Consider the following 22,781-nt stretch of genomic DNA (forward strand, 5'->3'; position numbering starts at 1 on the left):
GATCTGTTCTCAACAAAATGCTAAGCCCTGTAAGGGAAATTTGTTAACTACCTATGAACTGATAATGCTCCAGTGTTAAGTGCATGAGGCAGTGTACACTTTTCTCTGACAGATTTGCCACAATTTACAGCTTTATCAAAACTGATAATAGATATGTATTACATAAGTAATATTCAGCATGTGTAGCTTCAATCAAAAATATCATTTAACTACTGAAATTAGGAATTAGTTTAAATGAAAATGCTAAATCTCTTTTACCATTCTTATATTAATGTGTCAAAAATGTTTTATATCCCTAATTGGGAAATTTTTTTAAATATACAATTAGGCCAAGAAAATTAAAAAAAGTTTGTTTCTAATCCTCACGCACTTCAATTTAGACCCACCGCATCAACCTTTTTTTCTGCTTATGAAGAAATAAAATTAAAAACATAGGGCCAAAGTCCCTGAAGCTACTATAGGCATGGATACAAAATTAAGTATTTCCTGACTGTATGGAATTATCTCACTAAGGTCATCCTCGGGACCTGTAAACCAAATATTAAAGCTGTGTGACCAGCGGTTTTGAAAAAAACAAGTGACCAAACAGTCGACAGAGCTCTGCTGTGTTATGTAGAGAATAACTTTTTGTGACACTTCTATTGAGGAAGAAGGTGGATATCTTTGATAGCTCATTTCAGGATGGCCTGACCAAAAATGGCAAAATTAGCTGCAAAAATACAAAATTGAAGATTTCATCATGATTTCAATATATTCATTAAGATAAAGCCTAGGAACCTGTATACCAAATATCAAAGCTATCAGATGAGTAACTTTTGAGAAATAAATATTTTGTCCAAAAATGGCAAAAATTGACCTAAAAATACAAAATTGCAGATTTCATAATATATACTATATATCATATTTAGTTCATCTGTAGGAAGCTGTATACCAAATTTTGGTGCTAATTTGCATATTTTCAACAATATCAAAAAATTAAAAAAACTGGTTTCTCATAATCATACTTTTAATCTACACAACAAATATCAAATCAGTAAGTACTGCAGTTCTCAAGATATTTGAGTGGTCGGACGCCTCACAAACGGACATACATACATACATACATACATTCATACATACAGACTGACGCCGGACGGATACCCATCCCAATAGCTTCTATAGACTATAGTCTATAGTAGCTAAAAAAACGCAAAAATACACGACGATAGTGCATAACACAGAGCTGTATAAAACAGAACTGTGAACAAAATAACTGACACTAACATTCCATTCAGAATTGTACACATTGGTCACTGTTACATTAAGCTGTTGAAACTGCGCATTGCTGCACTAAAAATCAAACCACAGAACTGCTGCTATTATACAAAAATACTACAGCCGCACTGCTGTGCATTTATCTCTGCGTGCATTCCTATGTCGTTTTCATGTTTTTTTACGTATTCTTGTTGAAGAATAAAACATAGGGCCAAAGTCCCTGAAGCTACTATAGACATGGATACAATTAAGTATTTACTGACTATATGAAATTATCTCACTAAGGTCATCCTTGGGAACTGTAAACCAAATATTAAAGCTGTCTGACCAGCGGTTTTGAAAAAACAAGCGACCCAAAAGTTAACAGAGCTCTGCTGTGTAATGTAGAGAATAACGTTTAGTGAAACATGTATTGATAAAGAAGGTGGAGGTCTTTGATAGCTCGTTTCAGGAGAGCTCGACCAAAATGTGTAACTTTGGCGTAACAAATATTTTGACCAAAAATGGCAAAAATTGACCCAAAGATAAAAAAATTGAAGATTTCATCAAATTTCAATATATCACACTTAGATAACCCCTAGGAACCTGAATACCAAATATAAAAGATATCAGATATTAAGTAGTTTTTGGGAAACAATTTTTTGACCATAAAAAAGCAAAAATTGCCCAAAAATTACAAAATTGTAGTTTCATTAAAATTTCAAAAATCATATTTTGATCATTCCTATGAACCTGTATGCCAAATATCAAAGCTGCTGGACAAGCGGTTCTGATGAAATAAATTTTTGACAAAAAAAGACAAAAAATAGCGTCAAGGACACTGAAGCTCCTCAAGTGTGAGGCCAGTTGAAGTAGTTGGTTGTTGGTTAAGCAGAAATTGACTTTGAGGCATGGCGTTGGGATACAGGATACACAAGATTGGTGTTACATACATTTAATTGTATATACGGCATAATTCCGCTCATTAATATACGTTGCATACATTAACACCCATCTGTCCTGACGGAGTACGTGGTGGTTTATTGTCAGGCAAGTTGTAAAGTGAGTAAGCGCCATTTACTGCAGTGGAATGCAGATGAGCCACTGTAATTTCCCTGTCAGCACTCTAGTGAAAATTGCTTCATTGTGTTTTTCAACATTTACATTAAACATACAAGTGAATTGCATTTTCACATTGATCTGCTTGACCAGAAAATTCATCAGCCTTTTGCTGAAGTAGGTTTATATCTTCTTGTGTATAATGGCCAACTCTGAGATGATTAAGTAATTCTGCAAAATGTTTATCATCTTTCTGTCGCAAAATATCTGTCAGTTCATGCACTGTAAAGTACTCTTTCCAGAGGTTTATTGATAAAGGGCCATATCCCTGGTATAAATCTTTAAAAATCCATCCATCCATGACAGGTTTGAGTTGCAACATATCACCTACTCAGACTATTGACACAACACCAAATATCTTTACTTCCTTTGATTTCTTGAAGACGGAGATTAATAAAATTGAATAAACTGTTACCAACCATGCTAAGTTCATCAATGATGACAACTGATAAATTCATATATTTTGTTTATAGAGTGTTTAATTTGTCAGTGTGTAATGGTTTATAACGAAAACCTTGACTTGCTGGTATTTTAAAAGCAGAATGAAATATAGCTGCAAAGCAGCGATGACATGGTTTCGAGACATCTCGGTGCACAGGGGTAATAGAGAAATAAATATGCAAAAGAGATGAAAGGCTACAGTAGTATTTGTGAAATCAAGCGCAAAGGTCATCGAGGTCATGTGACATTTTGTAAAAAAAATTGTATTCCATAGTTATCCCTATAAACTAAAAATCAGACCTCTAGCTCTGTTGGCTTGCCAAGAATTAGATATGTGCATAATTAATAAGGTACAGGATATGGCACCATAAGGTCTCCAATCATACCAAATATAAAGGGTGTAGCACTTGTGGTTACTGAGTTATGGCCATTTATATATGTATATTTCAGGTCAAAGGTCATCTAGGTCTCATAATATTTTGTCAAAAAAATTGTATCTCATAGTTATCCCTATATATACGAAAATCAGACCTCCAGCTCTATTGGTTTGCCCAGAATTAGATATGTGCATAATTAATGAGGTACAGGATGTGTCATCATTAGGTGTCCCATCATACCAAATATAAAGGGTGTAGCCCTTGTGGTTACTGAATTATGGAGAAATATGTATATTTGAGGTCAAAGGTCATCTAGGTCACGTGACATTTAATAAAAAAAATTGTATCCTATAGTTATCCCTATATACCAAAAATCAGACCTCCAGCTCTATTGGCTTGCCCAAAAATTAGATATGTGCATAATTAATGAGGTACAGGTTGTGGCGTCATAAGGTCTCCCATCATACCAAATATGAAGGGTGTAGCCCTTGTGGTTACTGAGTTATGGACATATATGTATATTTGGGGTCACATATATGTATACTTGGGGTCAAAGGTCATCAAGGTCACATGATATTTTTTCAAAAAAATTGTATCCCATTGTTATCCCTATATACCAAAAATCAGACCTCTAGCTCTGTTATAAAGCCCAGAATTATGTATATACATAATTAATGAGGTATAGGAAGTGGCTGGTCATGTGACATTTTGTCGAAATACTTTGCTCCCATAGTTATCTCTATGTACCAAAAACACATTGAAGTTGATAGCCAGTTAATTGGCCCCAACATGCACCAGTTTATCACATGACACATGGACACACAGACGGAAGTTAATTGGCCAAATCTTGACAGAAGGAAGTAAAAGATACTGGTTTTCAATTCTAATAGCTCCTCAGTATATAAAACTGAGGAGCTAAAAATTCCTTAAAAATACAGATTTGCATATTTCATCAAAATCTGAACAAATCTAAGTTGGGTAATATCCCTAGGTACCTGTATACCAAATATCAAAGCTGTCTGACCAGCAGTTATGAAGAAGATGACTTTTTACCAAAAATGCCTTTTTTGCGCTAATTTGTATATTTTCAAAAATATCAACAACAAAAAAGACAGTTTTTCATAATCATATTTTGCATCTACACAACAAATATCAAGTCTGCAAGTACTGCAGTTCTCAAGATATTTGAGTGGACAGACATCCTCACAAACGGACATAGATACAAACATGCAGACTGACGCCAGACAGATAACCATCCCAATAGCTTCTATAGCCTACAGTCTATAGTAACAGACTACAGTCTATAGTAGCTTAACATTGAGAAGAAAAAAAAACCTGCATCACCGAATCATATTTGCAGTATGTCTTCAATAAGAAACAAACATTTTTCTTGGCCTTACCAATATTATTGTCTTACCATTATTCAAAGTAAGTTTCATTTACATAATAGGTCATACATAGCCTGCAGTATGTTTCTGAATGGAAAAGTTCATTCAATATTAATCACCAATAAGCTGACCTGAATGCAAAATGTTTGTCATTACTATTTTATCATTATATATTAACTATACAAAGCAAGTTTCGACAACTTTGGTCCAGTCAATTGAGAGATATATATGCCTAAGTAGGAAAGTTATGTGTGTAAATCACCAATTAAAAGGCTGGACACCTTTTACTACTGCTATATCATCATTCCTGAACTTTGTCTAATCCTTCAAATTTTATGTCCCAAATTGGGAGTTTCTTACATATGCAAATTAGTAATTAGCTGATGTAAAAATGCTCAACAACTTTGTTCATAATGTTATGTAATTTTCTATGTACACAGCAAGTTTAATCAAAGGTGGTCCAGTCTATTCAGATGTATCCCTATTAAGGAAAAGTCGTTATATATGCAAATTAGTAATTAGTTAATGAAAATACTAAATGGCTTTCACTATATTATATCATAGCATCTTCAATGTATAAAGCAATTTTTGTTGAGTCAAGCAAGATATATATTCCTATTAAATTAGGAAAGTTCAGTTAATATACAAATGAGCAGTGGCACTGTCATATAAACTGCTACATGATCTTGATATCTGCAAATTTGATTCCACAATTAATATCTTTAACATCATTCATAAGTTATATTACTGACATTCTCAGAATATCTGATTTCCGGACAAATAATTATGTAAATTAATATTAATGATGCAAGCTACGCCCACCAAAATCTAACCAGTTTGCCATTCCAAAACAGAAAGTATGTCAAAGATTTTATTCAAATCTGATACGCCATTCCTAAGATATTGTGCAAACAGGCAGGCAGACAGACAAACAACATTACATCAATTGTACTAGAACAAATGAGCTAAATATGTAAATAAACTAATAATCAGAATGTTGTGCTCATCAAACTTAATAAGTTTGATCACAAACCAAACCAAGAGCTTTGGATTCACGATCGTAGATTAATTCACTATTATCACAAATGAATACCAAAGAGGTGAAATGGCTGCCAGGAGGACGTATTTGATACCAATGCAACCCACATGCAATGAAGGCCTTAGTGTGTTATATCCTTGTGCAAAATTCAATAGGAATCTTATCAGGAATGACTGAGACATCTGAATGAACAGACATACTCATATTCTGCCTCGCCTGTGGGCCGTATTTGATTGAATTGAGGATCGGTACCCAACAACAAGGCACACTAGACCAAAAGGGGATTCTCTCCCGATCGGGAAACTTCCTTGAAATGTTACATGTATTTTGATACAACTATTCAATGACAGTTTTTCCCAAAAAATTGACAGAATTCTCCTGATCTGGAGACTTTGTACAAAATATGTAACAGTTTCAAAGTGTCAATGAATGAATTCTAGGACATGACTTTCAAGTTAAAAAGTAAAAACAGAGTTGATCCACCTGGCGGAAATACATATTTCATGTACGTGACAATTTGCTGTATGCCTTTCCTACAGAAGGTATACTATATTGTTGAATAAATATGAAAATATGCAAAGAAAGCAAGGGTGAACTTTTTCAGAACAGTGGTAAACCAATCCTTAAATCTGATAATGAGGGCCCTGTCACACCTTGGCGATTTAGCCAGCATATGCCAACGTATCAACATTTCTCTAAAACGCTGGCTTGCTGAACTTACGATGTATTTTTCAATTTTGGCATATAAATAACATATTCATAATGTACTCATACATTAAAAATAAGTTTTGAATATGCTAGACAATTACCTTGACGCATTTCGACTTATGAGTAACTTACAAGTAATGAGTGTGAACAGCTGTCAATGAGCACATAACCTACCTACAACTTTTTGATGACCTCGGCATACGACACATACCTGCGTGCTTCAACATGTTCCAACTTATACAACACTTACCCATAACATATTGGATGTACGCCCAGCATATTCACCAAATTTTTCATACATTGGCATGCTCTGGCTGCTATTACCGGTAGTGCACGATGCGAGGTATAATGATATTCAAATATGCAGATTACATTAATGAGCATTGTTTTGGTATTAAAATTCTATGCTAATGACCCTTAATCAATGTGGAATATTCATGTACCTCGGATCTTGCATTGTATATCTGGCTAAATCGTCAAGGTGTGACAGGGCCTTGAACAACATACTGGTACTCTTATCTAAATGCGCAAATGTCTATTAAATTGTGCAGAGCTGTTCTATCAAAAGAAGATTCCATATTGGGAGAAAGTCTCCTGATCAGAGGTCAAGTGTGCCTTGCTGTCCAATGATGTACCAGTAATATCCTTGATAGAGGTGTGAAAGAAATTGGCCCAAACAAGTCTGAGATATCTGCCTGAATGTACTGACAAATACTAAGAAAATGGCTGCATTACAGCCATATTGATCAGATAAAAAAACATGGGGCCAAAGTCCCTGAAGTTACTATAGACATGGATACAAAATTAAGTATTTCCTGACTGTATGAAATTATCTCACTAAGGGCATCCTAGGGACCTGTAAACCAGATATTAAAGCTGTCTGACCAGCAGTTTTGAAAACATAGGGCCAAAGTCCCTGAAGCTACTATAGACATGGATACAAAATTAAGTATTTCCTGACTGTATGAAATTATCTCACTAAGGTCATCCTTGGGACCTGTAAACCAAATATTAAAGCTGTCTGACCAGCGGTTTTGAAAAAACAAGCGACCCCACGAGCTCTGCTGTGTTATGTAGAGAATAACTTTTAGTGATACATGTATTGATAAAGAAGGTGGATATCTTTGATAGCTCATTTCAGGATGGCCTGACCAAAAATGGCAAAATTGGCTGCAAAAATACAAAATTGAAGATTTCATCATAATTTCAATATATAAGATAAAGCCTAGGAACCTGTATACCAAATATCAAAGCTATCAGATGAGTAACTTTTGAGAACCACATATTTTGACCAAAAATGGCAAAAATTGACCCAAAAAAACAGAAATTGAAGATTTAATCAAATTTCAATATATCACACTAAGACAACCGCTAGGAACCTGTATACCAAATATCAAAGGCATCAGACAAGTAGTTTTTGAGAAAGACATTTTTTGACCAAAAATAGCAAAAATTGCACCAAAAATACAAAATTGCAGATTTCGTCATATATCATATTAAGTTCATCTGTAGGAAGCTGTATACCAAATATCAAAGCTGTCAGACAAGCGGTTTTGATGAAATACCGGTAAAGTTTTGACCAAAAATGACAAAAAAATTCCTTAAAAATACAAATTTGCATATTTCATTACAATTTGAACAAATCCAAGTTGGGTTTTCCCTAGGGACCTGTATACCAAATAACAAAGCTGTCTGACCAGAAGAAGATTTTTTTACCAAAAACGCCTTTTTTGGCACCAATTTGCATATTTTCAACAATATCAAAAAATTAAAACAAGCGACCTAACGGCCGATATAGCTCCGCTGTGTTTATGTAAAGAATAATTATTTTTGACACATGTTGATGAAGAAGGTGGAAATCTTTGATAGCTCATTTCAATGGCCAGAAAAAAGTGGCTAAAATAGCTGCAAAAATACACAATTGAAGATTTCATCATAATTTGAATATATCACATTGGATCATCCCTGAGAACATGTCAACCAAAGCTATCTGACGAGTAGTTTTTGAGAATGAAATTTTCTGACCAAAAATGGCAAAAATTGCCCCAAAAATAAAAATTGCAGATTCCACCATAATTTCAATATATCATATATTAAAATAATCCCTTGGAACCTGTATACCAAATATCAAAGCTATCGACTTGCAGTTTTTGAGAAACACATTTTTTGACCAAAAATGGCAAAAATAAAATACAAAATTACAAATTTCATCAGAAATTCAATATACTTAGTTCATCTGTAGAAACCTGTATGCCAAATTTCAAAGCTATCAGACCAGTACTTTTTGAGAAACATTTTTTGACCAAAAATGGCAAAAATTGCCCCAAAAATACAAAATTAAAGATTTCATCATAATTTCAATAAATATCATTCAGTTCATCTGTAGGAACCTGTATACCAAATTTCAAAGCTATCAGATGAGTAGTTTTGGAAATACACATTTTTTGACCAAAAATAGAAAAAATTGCCCCCAAAATACAAAATTGCAGATTTCATCATAATTTCAATAAATATCATTTAGTTTATCTGTAGGAACCTGTATACCAAATTTCAAAGCTATCAGATGAGAGTTTTGGAAATACACATTTTTTGACCAAAAATGGCAAAAACTGCCTTAAAAATGCAAATTTGCATATTTCTGCAAATCTAAATAGATCATCCCTAGGGACCTATGTACCAAATATCAAAGATATCTGACCGGTAGTTTTGAAGAAGAAGATTTTTAAAGATTTTTTACCAAAAATGACAAAAATTGCCTTAAAAATACAAATATGCAAATTTTAGCACAATTTGAACAAATCTAACTGAGGTCACTCTAAGTAAACTGCATATACAATTTCAAAGCAATCAAACAAGCGGTTTCAGAGAAGAAGATTTTTTTACCAAAAAAAGTAAAAAATGCCCCAAAAATACAAATATGCCAATTTCACTGGGTCATGATTTGAACAAACTTTTAAAAGTGAAGTCACCCCAAGTGAGCTGCATATAAAATTTCAAAGCAATCAGACTTGCGGTTTCAGAGGAGAAGGCAATTGTTGATGGATGACGGATGGACAGACGACGGACGCCGATGGAAAATCAACCTATTTGATAAGCTCCGCGTCACTGACAGCGGAGCTAAAAACTAGTTTCTCAAAATCATATTTTTCATCTACACAACAAATATCAAATCAGTGAGTACTGCGATTCTCAAGATATTTGAGTGGACGGACGCCTCACAAACGGACATACATACATACATACATACATACAGACTGACGACGGATGCTGGACGGATACCCATCCCAATAGCTTCTATAGACTATAGTCTATAGTAGCTAAAAAAAACTAATTTGCATTATGCACGCTATCTTGTATTAACCTTGAGCAACCTTTAAAGGAATTTGGCTTTTGCATGTCTGAGATATGTATAAAAATGCAACAAACATTCACAAAAACATTGCCATCTAGGGGCCATATTTGGTCGAATTGAAAAAACAAAAACAACATGCATATAAGTGTTTCAAAGAAAAGAAATCAGCCCTGGAATGTCTGAGATACATGTGTCAATGGTTCAGATGCAGCCAAATTAAACTACAAGTCCTCCCCGACGAGTAATAAATGAACCTGAGTATGATCAACAGATCTCAGTGGGCAGGTTTAAATTTGTGCATTCAGTATTGAAATATTAAAACTTGCAGCATTTTATGACCAACACAGCTCAGAGGTCTTATGAAATTCAGTACATTAAATTTTCGTGTGTGGCATAATATACAATAATTTGTTAAATATGTAAGCGAGTTTATAATCTACAACTACAACCACAACAAAATTTTGCGTATTAAGACCATAAAACAGTTTAGGTGCCTAGTTAAATCAAACTTCCATCACTAATTTTTGCAATACAGTCCATTGCACAAATTCATTGATTATAAATGATCTCTAATTATACAGGCCATACCACAAAAACTTCATCAGATCTTCCCCTAATCACACTATGTATGAAATTGTATGAAATTTTGAATATCGGTTTTAAAGTTACAATTAAAAGACAAAATCCAACAATGGACAGACAGAATAATGCACAAACTCACAGAAATTGGAAACCAATTGGGCCTACAGCTTACATATCCAAAAAGATAATGCTATGCATGACATGGATGAAGAGCTAGTGAGTGAACAGTTTTGACTGGATCAAATGAGATTCTCAGTGCGTAATGTACTTATAAGTATTCATAAAAGAATGTCAGAAAAAAAAATTAAAAAAGAGCATTGGAACAGTAACATTAAATAATTCCATTGAAGACAGTTCAACATTTGTATATTCAATGCAACCCTAAGATAGGTCATAATTTGACATAGAAGACGCCAGTTGTGGGTTCAGTACAACCTGATTTAGATTCTAAGGGATAGAGTAGCTGGAGTCACTTTGGGAGATATTAGATTTGCCGTTGACCCCTTAACATGATTGTCTTCAACAATATTTTGTTATATGTGTCCCAAAGTTTGTTCTTGACACATTCACAAGACGATTTTAAAATTAAGTCCTGTGGAGTTTCTTTCATACTTACTTTTGTCTTTTGTGAACATGTATGGGCACTATCTGATATATGATTTACACTGTAATAGAGAGAAAGAAAAATGGTATCAATGACATTATGCTTCAATTTTTGAACCGCTGCAAGTTTGACGAGCTCAATTTTGAAAGGCATCTGACATAAAGTTCCAGAGAAGCATTACCAAAATTTGAAATCCAATTCCATCATAATTTCAAGATATATGCAGATATTCACAATAGTCATACATAACACAGCTTGCACTTTTTTCCACAACAGTTATTCTTATAGTCCAGAAATGTTAAAGTCACATTCTTGCAAACTAAAAATGCTGGCTTTGGGCATCACAAATGTCACAATATTAAAATGCTTTGGCTGATCGGTGACAGCCAAATGATAACAAGCAGCTTGGACATATGCCGCAGTCTCTGCATGGTCTACATTAAAGCACTGTAAAATTGAGAATTACATGAATGCCAATGTGCCATCTCAAGTAACCATGAGGAGATTCTGATGGTATTTTCACACAAATACAAAAGTGAAACTGACTGCTCAAATACACAGGTGACTATCAAGCAATTGACATGATCAAGATGTATTTCATTCTAATATTGGCAGTACTCTATTCAGCAACTGATATTGAGTGTTTTCTCAAGGTTTCTCTCACTAGTGGGCAATGTCCCCCCTCTCCTTGAAAATTGGGGAGTGGGGATTGGGTATTGGGTTCTGATTTGGTTCTGATTGAGAGGGAGCCATGAATTATGCAAATCAAGCTTTATCAAGGTTTTAACACACTGAGGTTAAAATTTGGTCAAATATTAAATTAAAAACAGTTTCCTGCTTTTTTCTCCTTGACTATGTAGGAAATATTTATACTATTATACTATTATATACCATACAATATATCAGAAGTTTACACTGATCACTCGCACTTTATTCATGATCAGATACAATTTTGTCATCTGCAGGCAAAGTCTATGATGTTACATCAAGGCACCAATCATGGTGTGAAATTCCAATTTTACCAAAAACCAATTCCTAAGTTGGTAACTTGTGCGCGAGACCCTGTTGAATCCTGTAGGATCCTTAGGCTGAAAGGTTAGGTGATGAGTTCAGCCATCTTACTCACTATCCACACACAACAGAATGAAGAGTTGCCCCATCTAAGAAACAGGACTGCCCAAATTCAATTCAATTCAATTCAATTCAATTCATTTTATTGCCTTTTTTAAAAATCTTTGACAAGTTCATTATTACATTATTACATTTAATATTACATTGAGCTGACTGATCCATTAGCTCAGCTGGTAGAGCATCTGAAATGTTTTTGGGGATGTGGGTTGAGTCCAACATGGATCACTTTTCATTCATCACTAAATTTATATAATATATACAGTTATATATAGCTACATTCTTTAGTTAAGACTGAAATGTCCATGTAAGGGAAATACAAAAGGAAATACCTGAAAAATTCACTCAGTCCCTAAGATATATCCTTTTGTACAAAAGTTTACAATTGAGAAAATTACATACCAGAAAAATAGCGTCAATGACACTTTGCTCACATATGGTTACATGTTGCAAGGCAGAATGAGTTTTTACACCATATTTAACACGCTTCCATTTACTTTAGCTTGTGATATTCATAGTCAAGTGCATTTGAACAAATTTTGATACACCATCCACTGAAGTATGGAATTAGTCCGTGGGTTGGAGGGGCCCACCATGCACCCCCCCCCCCCCCACATCCCTACTACATGGGTATTTTTTTGTTCTTTAGGATCTGCTGAACAAGAAAAAAGATGTTAACATTGGATATTTTGGGATGCACTACCTATCTGGGCTGGTTTTTGATTTGCATGTACCGCAAAAAATGGCGAAAAATGGGTAGGGGTAGGGGTACTATATCCTCCCCTACATCATTGAATAAACTAGCATGAAATAACACAAACCTTACATTTTTGGAAAGCTCAGATACTGCTCTTTATGAGAAACACCAACTTTAGCAAAATAAATTTGTGTACATTGAATAAGACAACTTTAAAATGAATTTTTTTGCCAATTTTGAAATTTTTACCCAAAATACCATGTAAGAATATTGTGATTTACTTTTTATGAAGCAAAATTTTGACAGTTTTTTGTGTTAACATTATTTATTTCTACATATCAAACAAGAAAATAACTGTTAACATTGGATATTTAACAATACACTACTTCTCTGGAGTCAATTTTGAATTGCCTGTATCGGTATGGGGTGCGCAAAAGCTGGGGGTAGGGGTACATCATTCCTTCCCTGATGAAGTAAACAGGCTTGAAATGCCATATATCTTATAGTTAGAAAGCTTAGATACTGGTCTTTCTAAAATATATAAGTTTTTAGTAAAACAGTATGATACCATAGAATTGAATGACTTTAAATCAATTTTTTCTGGTAATTCAGTATTTTTTAACGGAAGAAAATATGATAAATACGGTTTCCTTCCAATGAAGCAAATCAAATGGATTTACGGATGTTATTTACTTATTGCAATGTGCTGAAGAAGAAAATAAATGTCAAAAGTGGGTATTTTCCATGCAGTATTGTCTTTAGTCACAACTTACCAGTTTTGCTATACTGGTATATAGTGAATGAGTATTTTATTCGTATGCAATGGACTAATGCACAGCTATAAAAAAAAGACTTTAAACGTGTCAATGTAGTTTTATTGTCATTTTCTCCTTGAAGTAATAATAATAATAATAGTAATATTTTATTTCTTACACGCACTACACATACGTCTCAGTGCGATTTACATATTTTAAAAAAGAAACAAACAAATACTAAAAACCAGCAACAGCAATAGAAGAAAACGAAAACAAACAATGTCAAAATCTATCAACACCTGTACCATTCTAATACAATGAACAAAAGACGGTGATAAAAAATAAATTTAAAAAAATTAATTGATAAAAATAAAATAAAACAAAAGACTGTGATAAATAAAAAAACAAACACAAAAAAGCCATAATGAAAGCAGCAGAATAAATTAAAAAGTCCCAGTTAAAAAATCCCAGTCAATATAAAGTGTTGACTTCTCTCTATCTTTATGAATATACTTTTTCAATATTTTTCTGTAAAAAAGTTTTGATAAGATGTATTTTGACAATTTTCTATGCCTCCTTGTCTTGCTGATGCAGCAAGTTTCACTAACAATCTATGAGGCAGTGGGCTAGAGGGGGTCTACGTCCACCTACCCCCCCTAGAATAACAAACCTGTATTTTTTAGAAGCCTTGGGATCCCTAGAATACGAAATGGAATTTTAACAGAAAAAATATAGGGACTAAATAGCTGTGATGGTCATGATTTGAAGGGTACTGGAAAATCACGATTTTGCGACCCACATGCTTTTTTTGTCAAATATTTGTCTTCTTGAAAGTCATTTGCTGAGCTTACTCTTTAACATTACCTAACTTGTGGGGTATCATTAGCAAATGCAATTTATTGTTCTTTAAAATGCTATATTGAAATATGCAATATCTTCTATGGTTTTCATGAAATAGGACCAAACTTACCCCATACCCCAAAGTTTTATGTTGCAAATTACTGTCAAAATTAATCTTAAATTCTACCAATTACTTACATAGACATAATACGAAGGGCAATGATTTGTATTAAATTCATTTTTTTTTGCTACAGGAACATGTTAGAAACTTGAAATGAACTTTTAACTGAAAAAATATTGGGATGCTGTAGCTGTAACAGTCATATTTTGAAGGGTACCACAAAATCACAGAATTGCCGACCTGCATACGTTTTTGTTAAACCTGTCTTCTTGTAAGTCGTCTGCTGAGCTTATGTTTTAACATGACGTATCTAATTGGGTATCATTAGAGAGGCAATTTATTTTGATTGAAAATGATATATTGCAATAACCAATATCTTCTATAGTTTCATGAAATAGGACCAAAATTTACCCCATACCCCAAAGTTTTATGTCGCAAATTACTGTCACAACTAATCTCAGATTCAACCTATTATTTATCTAGACATATTACAAAATGCAATGTTTTGCATAAAATCTATTTTATTTGCTCTGAGGACATGTCACAAATATGAAATAGACTTTTAACAGACAAAGTATTAGGATTGAGTGGCTGTTACTGGCATGCTATGACGGGTACCGTGAAGTGACAGTATTGCCGACTCGCACATGTTTTGTCAAATGTGCTGTCTTGTAAGTCATCTGCTGAGCTTACTTTTTACTATAGCCTAGCTTATGGGGAGTCATTGGAAAGGCAATTTATTTTGCTTTAAAATGACATATTGTAATATGCAATGTATTCTATATATTTTTTATGAAATAGAACTGAACATTACCCCATACTCTAAGTTATGGCAATGGCTTATTCTCACCTATGTAAGAGTTCGAGAAGGTGAGTGTCTAATGAAAATTGACAATTAGGGGACTATATTGTACACCAAAATTTTGGGGACGCTCTCTGATCTTTGACCCTGGCAACATACTGCACCTCATTAATTATGCACATTTCTAATAATACACTCAGTGTGACAGTTTCCGGACAGGGTAGTGAATTTCGCCCAAAGCCGTTCCATAAATGACGAACAGTACGAAATCTTATTACCATACCCTTCCAAACTTTATTGTGTTTATCCTCAAACTGTTAACACGAGGGAAGTGGTATTTAGGGGATCAAAGTTGCCAAATTGTTGATCCCATGTTGAGCGCGTAGTAATCGGACTGCTATCGCAGTAATCGGACGTCATATTTGGAATGTGATTATAGGGGCTAAATATTGATATTTTGAAACTTCAAATCCCTGATTTCCAATTTCGATGTGTTTAGCGAAAACTGTTTGTAAAAATGTCATGATCAATTAGTTACGTTTAATCGATGGACGACGCAACTTTATTTCGACGTGTATGGCGCATAGATATCAGACATGGGCTGTCTCTGTGTGTTGCTTTCGACACCTTATATCGTACGGTGTGGTTAACTTCGCCAAGATTGTAGTGCCTGAAATAGCTTCTACCGAAAAATAAACTATCCAAAACGGGACAGCAGCGTCACCTGACTTTATATGCGGTAACATGACTTGTAAAACGCTATCAATACAGAGTGAAGTGACTACAACGAACAGCATGTCATTAAATGTCCGAAAACTGAGGTCGTCCGAAAACTGTCACACTGAGTGTAAGGTTCCAAATGGAGCTACAGGTCTGATTTCTGGTATAGCATGGGTAACTATAGGCTTTTTGACAAAATCTCACATGACCAGCTACCTCCTGTACCTCATTAATTATGCACATATCTAATTATGAGCTTATTATTGATAGCACTATAGGTCTAAGTTTTGATACACAGGGATAACTATCTGAAGAAATTGTTTGTCAGAATGTCACATGACCTCAATGACCTTTGACCTCAAATATACATATGTGTCCATAACTCAGTAACCACAAGTGCTTCACCCTTCATATTTGGTATGGTGGGAGACCTTATGATGGCACATACTGTACCTTATTAATTATGCATATATCTCATTCTTGACTAACCAATACAGATAGAGGTCTGATTTTTGTTACATATGGATAACTATGGAATACAACTATTTTTGACAAAATTTCATGTGACCTCGATGAACTTGGACCTAAAATATACATATATGTCTATATCTCACTTACCAAAAGTGCTACACCCTTCATATTTGGTATGATGGGAGACTTCTGGTGCAACATCCAGTAAGTCATTAATTATGCACATATCTAATTCTGGGCTAGCCAATGCAGCTAGCTGTCTGACTTTTGGTACACAGGGATAACTGTGGCAGGAAAGTTTTTTGACAAAATGTCAAGTGACCTCCATGACCTTTGACCTTGAATATGCATATACGCCTATAAATCAGTAACCTCCAGTTCCATACCATTGATATTCTGTATGATGGGGGACCTTATGGTGCCAGATCCTGTACCTCATTTATTACGTACATATCTTATTCTTGGCTACCAAATAGAGCTAGAGGTCTGATTTTTGGTACACAGTAATACATTTCGGAAATTTTTTTTTGCCCAAATATCTAACAGACCACAGTCCCTCTATCCACCGGTCTGGAAACGCCTATTGTAAAAGGTGTTAATCACCTAGACCGCACAGCTAAAGCGCAATACGGTCACGTGATACCAGTGCGTCGCTTGGTTTTGACCTCTGTGTCAAGACAGACGTTAATGTCCTGTCGAATCTTCACTGTTTTTGGCACTATAAAGTGTTCTCTGCATCTATCTTCGAAACCAAGACACAAATAACCATATCCTGAAACCGGTGTGTGTTTTTCGTGATCCTTCTCCCATCGTAAATGATGATAGTATACGATAATTTCTGGGGTCGATTGTGTTCGTGTGTGTTGACAAAGCACAAGCAACGGCTGGAATCACACTGGAAAATTTGTCGTCCCTTTCTCTTGCAATGCTAGTAGTCAGTGCCTCCAAATATGATCTAAATATGTTTTCTGTGTAATATTCTGTGAAATCATGTCTGTTAACTGAGCAGAATGGGAACGACAACTGCAGAAATGCACGTAGATTGTGTTAGCATATTTTCCCATGTAGCGTCAATATGGCGAACTCTCGATACGTACGCTCGCGCTCAGGCACAGTAAATGCCTTTTACAAAATGCTATATGTCAACACAATAACAAGTTTGGTAATGAACTACTCGGCTGTCGATGTTAATATTCGGCTAATTTTGTCTGTCTTCTTGATTTCAGGCAACAGTCATAGACACTTGCGAACAGTGCGTCGGCATTTTGTTTTTCGATCGTGATCATAACGTAACCATAATGTGTTGTCCCTTTCGAGCTTTATCTAGAGGGGCAACGTTACCCATTCAATGAAAATATAAATTGTTTAGTGTTTCTTAAGGGAACAAGTTGTAATGTTTTGTGATATTCTGAAAATAACAACCCACAAACGTCATGTTTTTGAACGATCACATTGCGGCTGTCATAGGATCGTGGGGTAGCGACATTGATATAACGGCCAGTTGAACATTGTCGGTGTCATTTGTTTAAGGTGTGAATTGTGTGTTTGTTCATATCACGGAGTGTCACAAAGAAACCAGCCACGTTTCCAGACCGGTGGATAGAGGGACTGTCAACAGACCCACACAACCTTTCAACTCGATTTAACAAATGCCTATAAATACGTAACCATGAATTCAGTAACCAGTTATTCTGGTACCTTTTGCCAGTGTTTGCAAGTGCTTGGGCCCTTTGAAGCTGGTTGCAGCTTTAATGATATTTGGTTTGATGGGGACCTAAGCTTATGAGTCATATCCTGTAATTTTGTATATATCTTATTCTTGACTAGTCAATAGACGCCTGATTTTTTATACACTGGGATAAATTTCGGAATAAATTTGTTTTCCCAAATATCCAGCAGACCCAGATGACCTTTCAACTTGATTTAACAAATGAAATATGCCTATAAATAAGTAACCTCAAGTGCTACATGCTTTAAATTTGATGGGATGAAGCACTTTAATGGCATTATAGGGTTATTGATTATCATTCTGGTTCCTTTTGCCAGTGTTTGCAAGTGCTTGGGCTTCATGAAGCCCCTTGCAGCTTTAAAGATATTTGGTGTGATGGGGGACCTTATGATGTCACATCCTGCAATTTTGCACATCTTATTCTTGGCTATAGTCAATAGACCCAGTCAATAGAGCTACACACCTGATTTTTTATACACAGGGATAAATTTCGGAATAAATTTGTTTAACCAAATATCAAACAGACCCACACGACCTTTCAACTTGATTTAAGAAATATGCCTTTAAATAAGTAACCACAAGTGCTACATGCTTTAAATTTGGTGAGAGAATCTTATGGCTTTAGAAATAGATTGATTGATTATCATACTGGTACCTTTTACCCGTGTTTGCAAGTGCTAGGCCCTGTGAAGCTGCTTGTAGCTTTAATTTTCGTACTTTGTGGCTGGAGGCCAGTAGCAATTAATTTGCACGATACCACTAAGTGTCATTGAATTGTACCGGTATTACAACACTGTGAGATCAATATCTGTACGAATTTTCATAAAATTTGATGCAGTATTTCTGGACATATCACTCTAATTAGGAAAGGTCATTAAATATGTAAATTAAAACTTAACTAAAATGACATTGAGAAATGTCTTCATTCACTGTCAAAGCAATGTGAGCTCAACATATGTACCATGTTTCATACCAGCCTAATTGCAAAAATTCATTAAATATGCAAATCAGCATTCAATTGATATGATACTGCTACATATTACGAAACAAATTTATGTCGCCACCAGGCAGCCATATTGTATTGGATTGGGAAACCAATTGACACGCAAATGTATGTATTTAGGTCAATGCCTTTGCCCCAACTTAGAATAAAATCGGTTGTCCTAGTCATGGCTCCAGACATGAAAAAAAATTGTAACAAAATGGCCACCAGGCAGCCACATTGGATTGTATCATGAAACCAATTGATGTGCATAATGTATGACATAGGTCAATGTCCTTGCACCAACTTGGAAGAAAATCGGTTGAGACATATGTAAGTTATGGCTCTGGAAATGAAAAAATCGTAACAAAATGACTGCCATATTGGATTATATTGTGAAAAAAATTGACATGCATATTGTATGATATAAGTCAATGTCCTTGTACCAACTTTGAATAAAATAGGTTGAGATGGGTCTCTGTTATGGCTTCAGACATGAACAAATCGTAACAAAATGCCGCCATCATGGTGGCCATATTGGAATGTATCGTGAAACAAATCAACATGACATTGTATATTTTAATGTCTATGTCCTTGTACCTGAGCTTTGAAAAAAATCAGTTGAGACATTGGCGTGCCTAAGTCAAGGCTCCAGACATGAAAAAATCATAACAAAATGGCTGCATGGCAGCCATATTGGATGGTATCACAAAACAAATCAACAAGCGTATGTATGATATAAGGAGTAATTTTTGTACCAAGTTTGAATAAATCGCTCCAGGCATCTCAGAGAAATTGGCATGAACAGACAGATGGAGGCACAGACATGACAAAACCTATTAAGTCCCCCTGGACAATGTTCATAGGTAACTGTATGGTATTGGAGGTCATCCAAATATGGAAACTTGAGAGATCAGTCACTGTAAATACTGCAAATTGAACAATTTCCTCCACTATAAGTGTGAAGTGGTGTGATAGTCTTTGATACTATGTTTGGGCACACCTCATATGCACAAAAATACAGCTTATACACTCACAAACATGAATGATCCAGCTTTCACAACCTTAACAGTCTGAAACCCATGCATGTGTCTACTCATCAAGATATGTCGTCTGTTCCTGTTTGAGACAAAGGTCAGGTTTAAAGTGTCTGACTAGAACTTCTACTTACCAAAACGTTCTCATACAAGTATCACATGCATTGTATTCACTATCTGAAAGAAAAGGAAAAAAGGGCTGAGGTAATTAAAACACGTTGGTGCTTCAGGGTAGACTTCATCTTAAACAAGTAACTTAGCAGCCAATATAGTACTGCATTGACTTTTGTGTGACAATAAAATACAATAGTTGAATCACTGACAACATTTTTTTTATTGGAGTTATAAAAAAAGTTTTAATACATGCCTTATTACATCTGAGAACAAAAATTGTTTTATATTACAGACACCAATAAATATTGAACATTCATCATATATTATCATTATCATGTGTCATGTCTGTTGTGCATGGATCTCGGTGGATATTAGAACTGTAAATTCCCCACTTCTTATGATGTACATATTTCTCAAGGCAATGTGAAACTCAGTTTTTTGTGCAGAGTTAACAAATCTTTTGTATACTATAAAGCTGAGTAGTTTCTTTTTACTATGACAGATATACCTTTTACCAATAAGCAGTAGGAAATTCTCAATAACAGCAGATCACCTAGTATGATCTGCCATAAAGTTGGTCCTTTTCTCAATTTTTGTCCCCATAACATAAAATAATTGCATAAGTTGACAATCATGTAAAATATAGAGAATCACTGACAAGGTAGGTGGGTATATTACAAGGTAGTGAACTTTCACTGAAACAAGCAATCTAATGGCTGACAGAGCTCTCCTGTATAAGGTAGAGAAGAACTATTTGTGACACATGTGTTTATGAAGATGGAAATCTTTGATAGCTCATTTCAGGATTACCTGACCAAAAATGGCAAAAATAGCTGCAAAAATACACAATTGAAAACTTCATCATAAAATTGCCCCAAAAATACAAAATTGGAGATTTCATTACTATTTCAATAATCACATTTAGTGAATCCGTAGGAACCTGTATACACAATATTAAAGCTATCAGACAAGTTGTTTTTGAAAAACAAATTTTTTGACTAAAATATGGCAAAATTGCACAAAAATAAAAATTGTAGATTTCAACATAATTAAATATATATCATGTTTTGATCATCCCTATGAACCTGTATACCAAATATTAAAGCTGTCATACAAGTGGTTTTACATTTGATTTGATTTGCTTACGTTATCCTTGTATGACAGTCAATACAATATCGAACTTGAACACAACACAGTGAACAAGTATGCTGTTAATGGAATGGTGTGGCTGCATCCACATGCAGCAATAGGAGTGCCTTTGTCTCTGGCCCCTCATTTCCAACCTGACCCATCCCCAGAAAAATAGTTTGGTCTTATATTTACGATGTTAATCATTTCTGTATTTGTTAAAATATGTCCATCTCAAAAACTTTTGATCATAAACATTTTCATCGTTTTTTTCCCTCATTATAACTGACCAGTTAGTAAAACTGTTTACTATGAATATTTGTACATTTTTCCTCCTTTGAAGAAGAGGCGTTTTAATTTTGATAATCATGTTCATAATCACTTTTTTGAAGTGTCAGTCTTTCAACCCAAGCCATTTTAGAATGAGGATAGATATACAAAACAAAATAGTTTTTTTCTACTTATACTCTTCTTTTAAATGAAATATGAAATATTACATTTAAGAAAATAGGATCTAGTTTTTGACTTAAAATAATTTTTATCATTAATACCAAAATTGAGGTTTTTTACACCAAATACAACCCCTCTCCCTCCATCGAGTTAACTACTTCTACCATACTAAACTATAGAGTCTCTGCTTTTTGAAAATATATAGTATGAGAGGGTTTCCTTGTCATCTTTGATGAGAAATATTGCTTTGAAAAAATCTGTGTTGGCAACATGTAGCTCCACCTTAAACATTACCGCCATAGCCGATGTTGATTTTCCTGTCTCAAATTTTCACTAATTTTCATTCATATGACTCCAGGAAACTCCGGAACAATTGGGAAGAAAGGGTTATCTTGAAATATTGAGGTATTCGTCGATATTCTATAAAATTAAATTAGAAAAAATGCTATAAAAATGCCAACAGGCTTACACAATGACCGTTTTCAGAGGCATATCCAGATTCTGCAACAGGCCCATATCACGTGAGGCCATGAGGGGATATCCACACAACGCAGTACCAAACACACCTAGCGCACACTAGTGAGTACCCCTACAACGTCACCTCAGTAGTCTGTAATAGTTAGCAGTCAACTATAACCTTGGAGAAAGGCTTAACACTGTGGTTAAGTCCCTTTTGATTTTTGTCACAGTTCCCAATCGTTCTTCTACACCTCAACCCAAACCATGAACACCCCCACCAGTTTATGATATGACCCATCACAATGGCATGACCTTGCATTGACGGATATTGACTGCTGGAAGTTAGAAGTTGACAGGACCAAACTGGTTTTCAATTTAATTGCTTCTCTGTCTATAAATAGACGAGAGGCTAAAATCTACGTGCATATGTATGACATGAGGAGCAATCCTTTTACCAAGTTTGAATGAATTCGCTCAAGGGATCTCTGCGTGGATGGACAGACAT

The 22,781-nt window shown here is 34.8% G+C and overlaps 1 protein-coding gene across 2 annotated transcripts in view; it reads right to left on the minus strand.

The window, feature by feature from the left end:
* The window catches only part of LOC139130643 (Krueppel-like factor 12), a 77,839-nt gene that overhangs the window by 24,191 nt on the left and 30,867 nt on the right, over window positions 1-22,781 (minus strand). For both annotated transcript variants that reach the window (XM_070696386.1, XM_070696387.1), the window contains 2 exons: window positions 20,260-20,302; window positions 10,856-10,904 (listed from right to left, as the gene is read on the minus strand). In XM_070696386.1, the coding sequence (XP_070552487.1) occupies window positions 10,856-10,904; window positions 20,260-20,302 (92 nt within the window). The remainder of the gene's footprint in view (window positions 1-10,855; window positions 10,905-20,259; window positions 20,303-22,781) is intronic.

The sequence above is a fragment of the Ptychodera flava genome, chromosome 4 (genome assembly GCF_041260155.1).
Source record: "Ptychodera flava strain L36383 chromosome 4, AS_Pfla_20210202, whole genome shotgun sequence".
Lineage (NCBI taxonomy): Eukaryota > Metazoa > Hemichordata > Enteropneusta > Ptychoderidae > Ptychodera > Ptychodera flava.